The 13,552-nt window shown below is 43.4% G+C and overlaps 2 protein-coding genes across 4 annotated transcripts in view; both read left to right on the top strand.

Annotated features, from left to right (window-relative positions):
- The window catches only part of LOC106572445 (prickle-like protein 2), a 44,289-nt gene extending 42,613 nt beyond the window's left edge, over window positions 1-1,676 (top strand). For both annotated transcript variants that reach the window (XM_045696225.2, XM_045696224.2), the window contains one exon: window positions 88-1,676. In XM_045696225.2, the coding sequence (XP_045552181.1) occupies window positions 88-557 (470 nt within the window). In that variant the 3' untranslated portion in view covers window positions 558-1,676. The remainder of the gene's footprint in view (window positions 1-87) is intronic.
- A 238-nt stretch (window positions 1,677-1,914) lies between these two features.
- On the top strand, window positions 1,915-12,827 carry LOC106572446 (protein FAM110A). Of its 2 annotated transcripts, XM_082962156.1 has the most exons (3): window positions 1,915-5,286; window positions 5,617-5,673; window positions 6,820-12,827. In XM_082962156.1, exon 3 carries the CDS (start codon window positions 7,042-7,044, stop codon window positions 8,269-8,271), a length of 1,230 nt encoding a protein of 409 aa, XP_082818282.1. In that variant the 5' UTR covers window positions 1,915-5,286; window positions 5,617-5,673; window positions 6,820-7,041; the 3' UTR covers window positions 8,272-12,827. The 2 variants fall into 2 exon arrangements, with proteins under 2 accessions (XP_082818282.1, XP_014002111.3); XM_014146636.3 differs by lacking the exon at window positions 5,617-5,673.
- Window positions 12,828-13,552: the final 725 nt, after the last annotated feature.

Here is a 13,552-nt window from a genome sequence, read left to right on the forward strand (position 1 = left end):
AGACCACTTTTTTTCCCCCTTCCCCTGTTCTTTTTTCTTTTCATCACAACTGCCAACTGTCTCTCTTTTTTTTGTGTCCCCTCACAGATGGTTCATACCAACATCGTAGTTTACGGCGGGGGTGGAACCGTGGCCGTGTGGCCTCCGACTCCATTCTCCACCTAGGCACAGAGACACGCTTCCGTCACTCTCTGCCTGATCGGCCCCGTCTGGACGCTCTAGAATGGAGAGGACAGCGGGAGAGTGCTTCCCTCTCTTCCCCTGGCACCACAGAGCCCCTGTCACTCACCCTCCAGCCAGCCCAGTACAACAAACACGAGGACTCCTGCTCAACCTGCTCCTCCTCCTCAGAATCAGAGGAAGAGGGTTACTTCTTGGGGCAGCCCATCCCCTTGCCTCCCCAGTTAACCCGAAGGCCCCCGTCCGTGGACGGAGAGAGGGAGGGAGAGAGGAAAGGAGTGAAGGACAGGGGTTTGAGGAACAGCCTGAGAAGGAGGAAGAGGAGGGCAAATAGCCTTGGCGCAAAGGACAAAGACAAGAACTGTGCAATCTCCTAACTTTGACCCTCACAGACCCAGTGAAAGTTATTCTTATTCAACAAGCAAGCCAATGTTCAATATCACAAAAATAAATCTGCAATATGTTGGTATTCCTTTGGGATACTTTGAACACAATACTCCTACGCAGCAGACTTATTCAAAGATGGAGTAAACTACTGTACTATGACGTATCACATATTAGTGTTCAGAATATGATTTAAAATATTTTTTTATGCGTTTTATATTTGTATATTGTTTCGGGCACGTTTTTGCACAGTAAAATGGAACTTGCATCCATCTGGGAAGTTCTGTATGCTTCTGTAAGGAAACATCACTGTGGGCCTGTAGTGCATGTTACAGCATTAGAACAAGCAAAGTATTTACTCCGAAAAGGCAGGAAATTCACTTTGCATGATATTACTCAAGTGAATTTGTGGAGAGAGAACTGTCATTCCTGTATAAACATGTAAGCATTTATTGTGGGAAGTTCTTCTTACTGACCTTACAGTAAGGATTTGAGGATTCCTTCTCAGTCTACCTTTCTTTGTAGTTTAAACATAACCTTTATTTAACTAGGAAAGTCAGTTAAGAACAAATTCTTATTTACAATGACGGCCTACCCTGGCGACACTGGGCCAATTGTTCGCCTCCCTATGGGACTCCCAATCACGGCCGGATGTTGTACAGCCTGGATTTGAACCAGGGACTGTAGTGGCGCCTCTTGCACTGAGATGCAGTGCCTTAGACCACTGCGCCACTCGGGAGCCCAGTAACTGAGTCTTCATGGGCATTTGGCCCTCTCTCACAGCTTCCACACAGAGAGTTCTTCAGCAAAGAATGTGGGGACAGTTGTTCTCAACCACATTCTTCCACCAAGCCAATCCGATATAAACTAAGATTGACTTTTTTCAAATGTTTTTGTAGCCTACTGGTTTTGTCTTTGGTGTTATATGCAATGTTACACAGTTATGAATCACCAAATAGTTGGTTAAATACTCTGGGAGAGCAGTGAGTACCAAAATTAAGAATGTTAGGCCCACACAGTGAGATTCAAAGGCTATCTGTACACAATAACCTGGGCTGTGAATGGTGTGTATGTTCATGTGTGTCTGCGTAAAGTAAACTTTGTTGTTTCCATTTTGACGTAAAGCCTCCCTATGTAAGTGTATGATATGTTCAAAAGAGGAAATAGTGCAACATGCACAGTACCAGTCAAAAGTTTGGACACACCTACTCATTCCAGGGTTTTTCTTTATTTGTACTATTTCCTACATTGTAGAATAATAGTGAATACATCAAAACTATGAAATAACACATTTGGAATCATGTAGTAACCAAAAAAGGGTTTTGGAAAAGCATTATCGCAACCAGCTTCATGAGGCAGTCACCTGGAATGCATTTCAATTAACAGGTGTGCCTTGTTAAAAGTACATTTGTGGAATTTCTTTCCTTAATGCATTTGAGTCAATCAGTTGTGTTGTGACAAGGTAGGGGTGGTATACAGAAGATAGCCCTATTTGGTAAAATACCAAGTCCATATTATGGCAAGAACAGCTCAAATAAGAAAAGAGAAACAACAGTCTCGTTACTTTAAGAAATGAAGGTCAGTCAATCCGAAAAACTTCAAGAACTTTGAAAGTTTATTCATGTGCAGTTGCAAAAACCATCAAGCGCTATGATGAAACTGTCTCTCATGAGGACCACCACAGGAAAGGAAGACCCAGATGTACCTCTGCCTCAGAGGATAAGTTCATTAGAGTTAACGGCACCTCAGATTGCAGCCCAAATAAATGCTTCACAGAGTTCAAGTAACAGACACATCTCAACACCAACTGTTCAGAGGAGACTGCGTGAATCAGACCTTCATGGTCGAATTGCTGCAAAGAAACCACTACTAAAGGACACCAATAAGAAAAAGAGACTTGCTTGAGCCAAGAAACACGAGAAATGGACATTAGACCAGTGGAAATCTGTCCTTTGGTCTGGTGAGTCCAAATTTGAGTTTTTGGTTCCAACCGTCATGTCTTTGTGAGAAGCAGAGTAGGTGAACGGATGATCTCCGCGTGTGTGGTTCCAACCTTGAAGCATGGAGGAGGAGGTGTGATGGTGTGGGGGTGCTTTGCTGGTGACACTGTCAGTGATTTATTTAGAATTCAAGGCACACTTAACCAGCATGGCTACCACATCATTCTGCAGCAATACGCCATCCCATCTGTTTTGTGCTTAGAGGGACTATCATTTGTTTTTCAACAGGACAATGACCCAAAACACACCACCAGGCTGTGTAAGGGCTATTTGACCAAGGAGAGTGCTGCATCAGATGACCTGGCCTCCACAATCACCCGACCTCAACCCAATTGAGATGGTTTGGGATGAGTTGGACCGCAGAGTGAAGGAAAAGCAGCCAACAGGTGCTCAGCATATGTTGGAACTTTCAAGACTGTTGTAAAAGCATTCCAGGTGAAGCTGGTTGAGAGAATTCCAAGATTGTGCAAAGCTGTCATTAAGGGTGGCTACTTTGAAGAATCTCAATTATAAAATATATTTAGATTTATTTAACCCTTTTTTTGGTTACTACTTGATTTCATGTGTGTTATTTCATAGTTTTGATGTCTTCACTATTATTCTTCAATGTAGAACATTTTACAAATGAAGAAAAACCCTGGAATGAGTAGGCATGTCCAAACTTTTGACTGGTACTTTATGAACATTACTAGATATTTTTTTGGTCCAGTTATTATTTTTATACTCTTTGGTGCTGGTTCCTGTTTTTCTATGTTTAAAAAATATATATATAAAATACTTAAATCAAACTGTCACTTTTCAGAAATTATGAGGAAATTACAGTTTCTGTAAATTCTGTATAGGGGAAATACATCTATTTAAAAAAAAAAAAAATTCTGATTACTGAAATCATTAGAGAATAGGAAACTGCTATTATCACATGACAGAAGAAGCAAGTCTACTGATGAGTGATTTGGTCAGAGTAGCCAGGTGGGACGATGCAGACCCGGTGGAGAGCGTGGTGAAACAAAAGACACTGGCTGTGTTAGAGAGGATCAAAACCCCAATGTATCATGGGTAAATTGTGACTGACTGACCTACAAATGATAAGTTATTTATGATGCAAGGTGATTTGTAGATCAGTCAGTTGGCAGTCGCCTGCAGTCGTCTTGATGCTTTCGAAACACGGCCACTGAGCGCGTTCAAGCAAATTACTTTTGTCAAGTCGTTGACTATCGTTGGTCATCGCCTTTCAAAGTGTGTTGCATTATGGTTATAAAAATTGTCTGACTTGTAACTACATGACGACTGCATGAACTTTACAAAAATCATGTGATCAAAAGGTCATGCAGTTTTTTTAAGAAGTCACCAAGTCACTGCAGTTGCTTCTCACCAACTGCACCATGCAGCCATCACTTGCATTGTGGGAGGCACTATTTGTCAACTTTTTTTCAAATACATGACTGAAACAGGAACCAACTTTGCTTTGATTCAGGGGATACAAATGAAAAATGATATTTGAGATCTCTCTAACCAATGAATTGTACACGTTATGTGTCCAGTTTGTGAGTGTGTGATATGGGGGTACAGAAAGGTTTATTTCGACATTTATACAGACAAACTTTTAGAAACAATAGCAGCTATGTTAACACTGCCATGTTGATCTGAGCCTTGCTGTTGGAAAACCACTACAGTGTCCAACTTTCGGCTGTCGCAGATTAACCTCCCCCGACTTCACTCGCCGACTTTCATCTACAGTAGGCTTTGTTAGGCTTACCGCTCGAACACACCCACTGTCTGTCCTGCTGAGTTTTGATGCAGTCTTTTCCCGACTATGTCAAGTTAGGATTTGTCAGTTCTCGTGTGAGCTTTTGTTCCAACCCCATTACTGTGTTTTAGGGGCCAAGCTTATGGTAATGTTGCAGCAGTGTGGAGATTCCTAGATGTGAAAAGTGTGCAGGAGGGCATGAGACAAAGGAATGTGTGGTATCGGTGGGAAATGTTGTGTGTTAACTGTAGGGGTACCCATGGTCCTGGAGATCAGAAGTGTCCGGTGAGAGAAAGGCAGGTTGAGGTTGTCAGGGTGAGAGTAGTACAGAAAGTGTCATATGCTGAGGCAGTGAAGAGAGTAGTAGAGGAAGATGGGTCCAGGGCGAGGGATCCTAAGACTATCCCTGTGAGTAGCCCGAGGCCAATAGAGAGTGATGGGAATTAGCATTATTAGCCATGGTTATCAACTGTACCGCAGAAATGGAATGTAAATCACAGAAAATATATGTTGTGGTGGCAGCTGTAGAGAAGTACTTGGGTGTACAAGATTTTACAGCAGAAGAGTTACCAGGTGTGTTGAGCGATAGTGTCCCATCCTGCCAGCCTGGTGAAGGATCAGATAGCGCCAAAGTAGTGGAATAGTGGTGAGGTTTTAATGGGTGTAGGGTTAGTAAGTTAGCAGGGCACATTGTTTTCTTCCAGAACAGTAGGCAGACACACAGCCCATACAGAAGGTGGCGGCATGCAACTCTAATGTATGTTTTCAGACCGCCATAATACCATAGAAGAAGTAGTATTCAGGTAGGAGAAGGAGGAGCATGTGAGCAGTCTGACAGGTTTGGCTGGTCTGTTGCTCCCTTCCATTCTGTCTCTGCAGTAGAATTCTGCAGTTTGTATCCTCTGTGGCGTGCTGAGCTGTGGAGAGGCCTTGAGTTCTGTTGGGGACCTGTAAGATTTTACTTCCATTCTAAAGGTGAGATTTCATTGGAGAGTAAAGCCTGAGTAAGTATGTGTGTGTCAAAGTAACCAACGCCTTACTTGGAATTAAGGACGATCAATCTATAAGCCTTGGGTGTGTGTATGTGAGAGATCCTTTCAGTGTTAGGTGTATTTTTATTTCTTCCTAAATAGAAGAAGCTGACACTTGACACTGGGTTGAAGGAGAAGGATCAGTTTTTGTTTTGTTTTACATACCACTTTACATACCTCTGTGTGTTCAGTATTACTGTGTTCTGAGAACTTAGCCTAATAAAACAGAATGTCCTCTGCCCTCATTGACTGATAAATTGTGCTGTGTGTACAGTAGGCGTGTGTGAGGGAGAGGAGGAGCGACATAGATGAAGAGATAAAGGACATGCAGGTAAGAAAGTGTAGTGAGACCGCTCTAACCTCAGTAGGGGATTGGCATGGCTCTAGGTGGAATGAGAAACCTGTTGTTCAGAATGTCTGTCAGATACAGACTATTAGACCAGTGTCTTAAACACTTTCATAAAACACAGATTACTGGTTTGACATTCATATCTTTGCACTTTATCTATCAACAGCGCATGACACCACACAATAGGAACATCTTTAGAAGTTAATAGTAGGCCTACAATCTTAACTTCTTGTTCCCCAGAAGTGCCACATTAATGGAATCCTTTGTCTGACCCAAGTTAATGTTTATGTTGTTGTGGTCACCGATCTTCAATACATTTACTGGTGCAGACAAAAATAATACATGATTTGTGTTCTTCTAATCAAAACAAATGTTCAGAAATGAATTGATGATAACTACAGCCAACTTCTAGAGGGGTGGATCAAGTGGTATGGTTTCAGAGATACTGAAGACTTCTATTGCGGGGTCTGTGGTCTAGAGCGGTGTTTCCCAACTCCAGTCCTCCAGTACCCCCAACAGCACACATTTTTGTTGTAGCCCCACACAAACACCTGATTCAACTTGTCAACTAATCATCAAGTCCTCAGTGAGTTGAATCAGGTGTTTGTGTGAGGCTACAACAAAAATGTGTGTTGTAGGGTACACTCAAGGACTGGAGTTGGGGGAACACTGGTCTAGAGGAAGCCCAGCACAACGCCCTAGCAACTGGGAATCTTTATTTAAAGATGACATGCATTGTTCCCCTCTACCAGCTGTTGTGAGTATTCCTCCAAACAATAGTTTGTTGACAGCTGTGGCGATGTATAACATTCTGTGTTGTCATTGACTGCATCCTGGGGTTTTGTGAGTGCAGCGATTGGGGCCATTACTGTTGACTTACAATATCCCTGAGTCAACCACAGCACTTTAAAGTGATTTGTGTGAGTTGAAGTATCAATGCCATATGGGGTAGTATCTCTGTAGAAGGTAAATAATATGGCAGAGAGCGGTTCCCTCTGTCTTTGAGGTAACTGGGTATTTATATTGATTGCTTGCCTGTATGCTGTCTCTCTCCTCTGATGACACAGTTATCTGTGTAAGTTGCTATCTGATGTGATGCTGTTTCTCCTTTTTCTGCTGGACATCCAGGACTTTACGGCACCAGGGTTCAAGTGACACCCTTATGGGAACTGGAAGAAGACGGAATCATATCAGCCACAAGCAAAATCCTGTCAGCTTTTGGGGACAGTATGATCCTGGAGTGAAGACATCTGAATAATTTTGACTTTGGGTGGCTAAAAAAAGCAGGATAAAGACAGGAGTCAAGGATAAACAAGCCCACCAGTGCTACCTCCCAACCCCACCTCCAGCATGCCTGTGGAGACCCTCCAGCCTGGCCTGAGACAGCCGGTGGCAGTGAGGGCTGCTGCTGCTGGAACGCCCAACCGCCGCCTCCTCCAACCAAGAACATTGGAAGCAGCTGAGCCCAGGCAGAGTGCAGTGGAGAGGCTGGCAGCAGACAAGGCTAAATATGTCAAGAACCAGGTGGCCCTCTTTAAGCAACAGCCAATCAAAGTGCTTCCACCTATCATGCGCAAGCCTCTGATGTCCCCTGCCCCCGCCCTGCGGCCCACCCGTAAGGCCCAACTGCCTCGCCCTGACTACACCCAGCAAGGGAGTTCCCCACTGGACCTGGAGCACCTGAGTAACCTGATCAACGGGGTGGGTGAGGCTGAAACTCCCCCTACCTCCCCAACCATGGACCCAGTGGAGAGTAGTCAGGCCCCTGACTGCCCCACTACCAACTCTCCCTGTCCCTCTCCAATCTCTGCTGGGTCAGGGGCTGCTGAGAGTATCCAGACCCTCTGTCCTGAGTGGTCCACCCCAGTCAAAGTAAGGGTAAATGCCTCTGGCCCACTAAGTCCTACAGGGTCTGCAGTGACCATACGTAGAGTGGACATCATACCCCACCACACCACACCAGTGAGGACGCCCATTAGAGCACAGCAGCAGATGCGCGTCCCATTGCAGCCCATGGCTCTGCATCCACACACCCAGATCCACAACGCTATGTCACCTCTTCGTCTCTTCCACCCCCGAACTACCTATGCACCAGGCCCTGCGTCTCCTAAACCTGTCCCAGCCCCTCCACCACAAAACCACACCCCAACCCCCACCTCCCCGTCTAGCCCCGTCCAGCTCCCAGCCAACCCCCCCGTACTCCCGCCCTCCCCGTCGGTCACCTGCCTATCGTCCGGTAGCTCCAGGAAACGTCCCTCTCTGAACCGCTCCAAATCCGACATGAGTGACCGTTACTCCCGGGCCAGTACTGAGCTGGAGCGCTTCTTCAACCTGTGTGGTTTGGACACTTCGGAGATGCAGGTGCTGAAGGGGCCGGGCTCAGACATCGCCTCCCTTGCACAATTCCGCAGTGCCAGCGCTCCTGGGTCAGAGTGTGCAGGCCAGGAGGGTGAAGAGGAAGGTGGGGCTGCAGAGCCGGCACCCTATGGCGTCTCAGTAATTGAGAGGAACGCCAGAGTTATCAAGTGGCTTTATGGTATCCGCACATCCAAGGATAGTGCCAGGAGCACCAACATGTAGGGCCATGAGAGACTGATCTAAATAGAGGCAGGGGAGAAATACATGGAGGTGCACTTTAAACACAATTCCTGTACAGAGAAAAAGGCAGGAGAAGTGTGACCGCCGGTATAAACCAACTAATGAAAATGAAAGGACTGATCTGGACTAATAGTGAAGGAAACTGTCAGTGCAGTTTGATACAGTGTTAGACATCATTTGTGCAAATGATTTATTGCATGGTACTTTGTACTAACACCTGTTTTATCTGAAAGTAGTCAATGAGCCAGGAGAAACTGTAATTCATGGCTCAGATTTCTGAAAGTAGTCAATGAGCCAGGAGAAACTGTAATTCATGGCTCAGATTTCTGAAAGTAGTCAATGAGCCAGGAGAAACTGTAATTCATGGCTCAGATTTCTGAAAGTAGTCAATGAGCCAGGAGAAACTGTAATTCATGGCTCAGATTTCTGAAAGTAGTCAATGAGCCAGGAGAAACTGTAATTCATGGCTCAGATTTCTGAAAGTAGTCAATGAGCCAGGAGAAACTGTAATTCATGGCTCAGATTTCTGAAAGTAGTCAATGAGCCAGGAGAAACTGTAATTCATGGCTCAGATTTCTGAAAGTAGTCAATGAGCCAGGAGAAACTGTAATTCATGGCTCATATTTCTGAAAGTAGTCAATGAGCCAGGAGAAACTGTAATTCATGGCTCAGATTTCTGAAAGTAGCCTATGAGCCAGGAGAAACTGTAATTCATGGCTCAGATTTCTGAAAGTAGCCTATGAGCCAGGAGAAACTGTAATTCATGGCTCAGATTTCTTTAAACAGCCACTTCAAACTTTAGCCACTGTAGCAGTGTTTGGTGAATGACGCTTCTATTGATGATGTGGATCCTCTGTACCTCATCTCCCATCGGTCCTCAAGGAGGCTCAGAAAAGGCCTGACGTCCAAGGCTACTCACCTTCCTCCAGCCATTATCATTGGTAGTTCCATGGTGAAGCAGATCTTAGTTCCTGGAGCTAAAACCCTGTGCTACCTGGGGGCTACGGTGAAGGATATCACAGACAAAATAAATCCTATCAGCCAAGAGCTGCTGCTGTTGTAGTGTATGTGGGATCAAAAATGGTAAATCGGAGATAATGAAACAGGATTTTATTGAGCTGATCAACACCCTAAAAGGCTCTGAAAAGCAGCCGATTATATCTGGCCCCGTGCCATCGCTGAGTTGCGACTGCGAAAGGTTCAGCAGGCTTTTAGCACTTCATATCTGGCTTAAAGTCTACTGCCATTCTGTTGGCATAACTTTTATAGACAATTTTTGAAACTTTTTGGAAACAAAAGATGCTATACAGGGATGATGGACTCCACCCATACCATCTACGGTAGGAGCCCGGACTCTCTTGTCACATTTTAAAGCTGTGTTAAGATATTGACTCAGAGACAGACCAAGTCCCAATCAGGTAATACTGGCCATCCTCTCTAAGCATTATCTTCATACTGTTGTCTATACTGCCAGGGATGTTGTCAGTTGTAATTTTGTACCCATTCGATTGAATTCCACTCTTAGATCTGCTATTGTTAGCTCAAAAGGGAGCCCACTGTGGTCTGCTCACCCAGTGCTTAAAGTTCAAATGTGAATTCCATAAACTTGAATACCCCCTGGGTTTTCACATCACGTAGAGGGCTTGGGCTGTTGCACGATAGCAACCAAAGCCCATGTAAGTCAGTTTATAACATTCTATCATTGGTTACTCTAAGAGCTCCTCATATTGACATTGGCTGTGGCCTCAGGCCCTATGATGCTAACCTTGGAAAAGTAATTCCAATTTCTTCTCCTTCCTCTTTACTAATAGGGATAGACTAATGGTCTAGTTCTATGCAATCTTATAGCCAAACCAACTAAATCAATATCAACCATCAGACAGGGTCCGCAACTGCCTATTGAACATACAGTAGCTTGTTTGAGTTGGAATTTCCATGTGACTTCAGAAATCGTAAAGGACTTGGGTTGATGCATCTGAACATTAGGAGCTTACTTCCTGAACTGGATTACATTAAGATCTGGGCTATGCAAATGAATTCGGACATCCTGGTATTGACTGAAACTTTCTGGACATTCTCGACTCTGATATTAATATTGAGGGTTATCATGAGTTCAGAGCTGACAGACAGGGTAGAGGTGAAATCCATTTCCCTTGCCAAAATGTTTTAGATACTATCTTTAAGTCATTCATAAAAGAGATGATGCTTGGGTCAAGGCCAGGAACACAGGTGTAGACCCGGCCTGGCAAGCTTTTAAGTAACTGAGGAACCATTGTGTAAAAACAAATGGATTATTATGTAACCACTCTCTGATTGTAAGAACCCTGCCAAATTCTGGAAAACTGCAGCGCCCATCATAGCTGGCTCAATAACCCACATTTTTATTTTAACATTGTTATTGGGAAATATTAAAAAATTATAGAAATCAGCTCTTGTGCTGCCACTCCATAATGGTGGGGATAGTAACATTAGTGATCTTAATCATTATCATCCCATTTCAAGGCTTCCTTGTCTCTTTAAGATTGTTGAATCCTTGGTAAATGTACAACTTTGCTCTTTTATCTGAGAAATGTATTTTGAATGTACACCAGTCAGGGTTTAGACCTGGTCATGACACTATTACTCCAACCACTTTAGTTGTTAATGATCTTGTCAATACTTTAGACACTAAAATGAAATGTGCTGCTTTGTTTGTGGACCTGTCCAACGCTTTTGATACTGTTGATCATGTTATTTTATTGAATAAGTTGTCCTCGATAGGCCTGAGCTCTGACGCCTGTTTATGTTTTCATGATTATTTTAGTGAAAGAACTCAGAACTCAGGCTAAGTCGGAAATTTCTTGACGTGCATAAATGTGTGCCACGGTTCGATTTTGGGACCTGTTCTCTTCACTATTTATATAAACACCATTGGTCAATCTGTTTAAAAATGGTAAACTTCATCTATATGCGGATGATACTAAACTCGGCAAAAAAAGAAAATTCCCCTTTTCAGGACCCTGTCTTTCAAAGATAATTCGTAAAAATCCAAATAACTTCACAGATCTTCATTGTAAAGGGTTTAAACACTGTTTCCAATGCTTGTTCAATGAACCATAAGCAATTAATGAACATGCACCTGTGAAACGGTCATTCAGACACTAACATAGGCAATTAAGGTCACAGTTATGAAAACTTAGGACACTAAAGAGGCCTTTCTACTGACTCTGAAAAACACAGGTCCTTACCAGACATCACTGGCAAAAACGCCGCCTATGGGCACAAACCCACCGTCGCTGGACCAGACAGGACTGGCAAAAAGTGCTCTTCACTGACGAGTCGCGGTTTTGTCTCACCAGGGGTGATGGTTGGATTCGCGTTTATCGACGAAGGAATGAGCGTTACACCAAGGCCTGTACTCTGGAGCGGGATCGATTTGGAGGTGGAGGGTCCGTCATGGTCTGGGGCGGTGTGTCACAGCATCATCAGACTGAGCTTGTTGTCATTGCAGGCAATCTCAACGCTGTGCGTTACAGGGAAGACATCCTCCTCCCTCATTTGGTACCCTTCCTGCAGGCTCATCCTGACATGACCCTCCAGCATGACAATGCCACCAGCCATACTGCTCGTTCTGTGCGTGAGTTCCTGCAAGACAGGAATGTCAGTGTTCTGCCATAGCCAGCGAAGAACCCGGATCTCAATCCCATTGAGCACGTCTGGGACCTGTTGGATCGGAGGGTGAGGGCTAGGGCCATTCCCCCCAGAAATGTCTGGGAACTTGCAGGTGCTTTGGTGGAAGAGTGGGGTAACATCTCACAGCAAGAACTGGCAAATCTGGTGCAGTCCATGAGGAGGAGATGCACTGCAGTACTTAATGCAGCTGGTGGCCACACCAGATACTGACTGTTATTTTTGATTTTTGACCCCCCCTTTATCAGGGACACATTCTATTTCTGTTTGTCACATGTCTGTGGAACTTGTTCAGTTTATGTCTCAGTTGTTGAATCTTATGTTCATACAAATATTTACACATGTTAAGTTTGCTGAAAATCAACGCAGTTGACAGTGAGAGGACATTTCTTTTTTTGCAGAGTTTTGATGAGCTGGTGAAGCAAACATTTTAAAGTGTTTTTTCTCTACAGAAACAGATCATGCTTTTCTTTTAACAGTAGGACGCAGATTAGTCAGTCAACCTTTTTATCTGTTCTTGATTATGGTGATATTTATCAAAGTGCAGCTGCTACTACTCTTAAACCTTTGGATGCCATCTATCATAGTGCCCTTTGTTTTGTTACAGGCGACAGTTGATACTCGTCACTGTATCCTGTATCAAAAGGTTGGCTGGACTTCACAAAAGACCCGTAGATCTCTACATTACTCCCTTTTTGTTTGAAAGGTCCTACTTTATAAACTTCCATCTTATCTAATTTTTCTGTTTTAGTATAGCCACCGGAGTTGCCAAATAGTTCACAGGATTGGTTTACACTGAAGGTTCCTAGGGTTTCCACCGAGCTAGGTAAATCTGCTTTGTTTTAATAAACCGTACTGCTGGAACAAAATTCTGAATACATTTAATCTTGATGTTCTGGTGCCGTTCAGTCAATTTAAAGTATTGATTGGGGATTATTTGTGGAGCAATGTAACTTTTGTTGAGTGATTTGTGATGTTTTATGTGCTTACCATGACTGTTTGTGTATAAAAAAAAGAGAACATACATAAATACTATGATAATACAAATTTTAAGTTTACACACATCCAGGAATGTCAAACATGATGGATAATTACCTTCACTACAGGAAAAACACTAACCTTCACACATCTACAGTTGAAGTGGGAAGTTTACATACACTTAGGTTGGAGTCATTAAAACTAGTTTTTCAACCACTCCACAAATTTCTTGGTAACAAACTATAGTTTTGGCAAGTCGGTTAGGACATCTACTTTGTGCCTGACACAAGTAATTTTTCCAACAATTGTTTACAGACAGATTATTTCACTTATAATTCACTGTATCACAATTCCAGCGGGTCAGAAGTTTACATACACTTAGTTGACTGTGCCTTTAAACAGTTTGGAAAATTCCAGAAAATGATGTCATGGCTTTAGATAGGCTAATTGACATCATTTGAGTAAAATGGAGGTGTACCTGTGGATGTACACTGCTGAAAAAAAATAAAGGGAACACTTAAACAACACAATGTAACTTCAAGTCAATCACACTTCTGTGAAATCAAACTGTCCACTTAGGAAGCAACACTGATTGACAATAAATTTCACATGCTGT

The sequence above is a fragment of the Salmo salar genome, chromosome 15 (assembly GCF_965601325.2).
Source record: "Salmo salar chromosome 15, fSalSal1, whole genome shotgun sequence".
Lineage (NCBI taxonomy): Eukaryota > Metazoa > Chordata > Actinopteri > Salmoniformes > Salmonidae > Salmo > Salmo salar.

Coding starts and splice junctions, on each gene's coding strand:
- LOC106572446 (XM_082962156.1), top strand. CDS start 7,042: ATGCCTGTGGAGACCCTCCAGCCTGGCCTGAGACAGCCGGTGGCAGTG.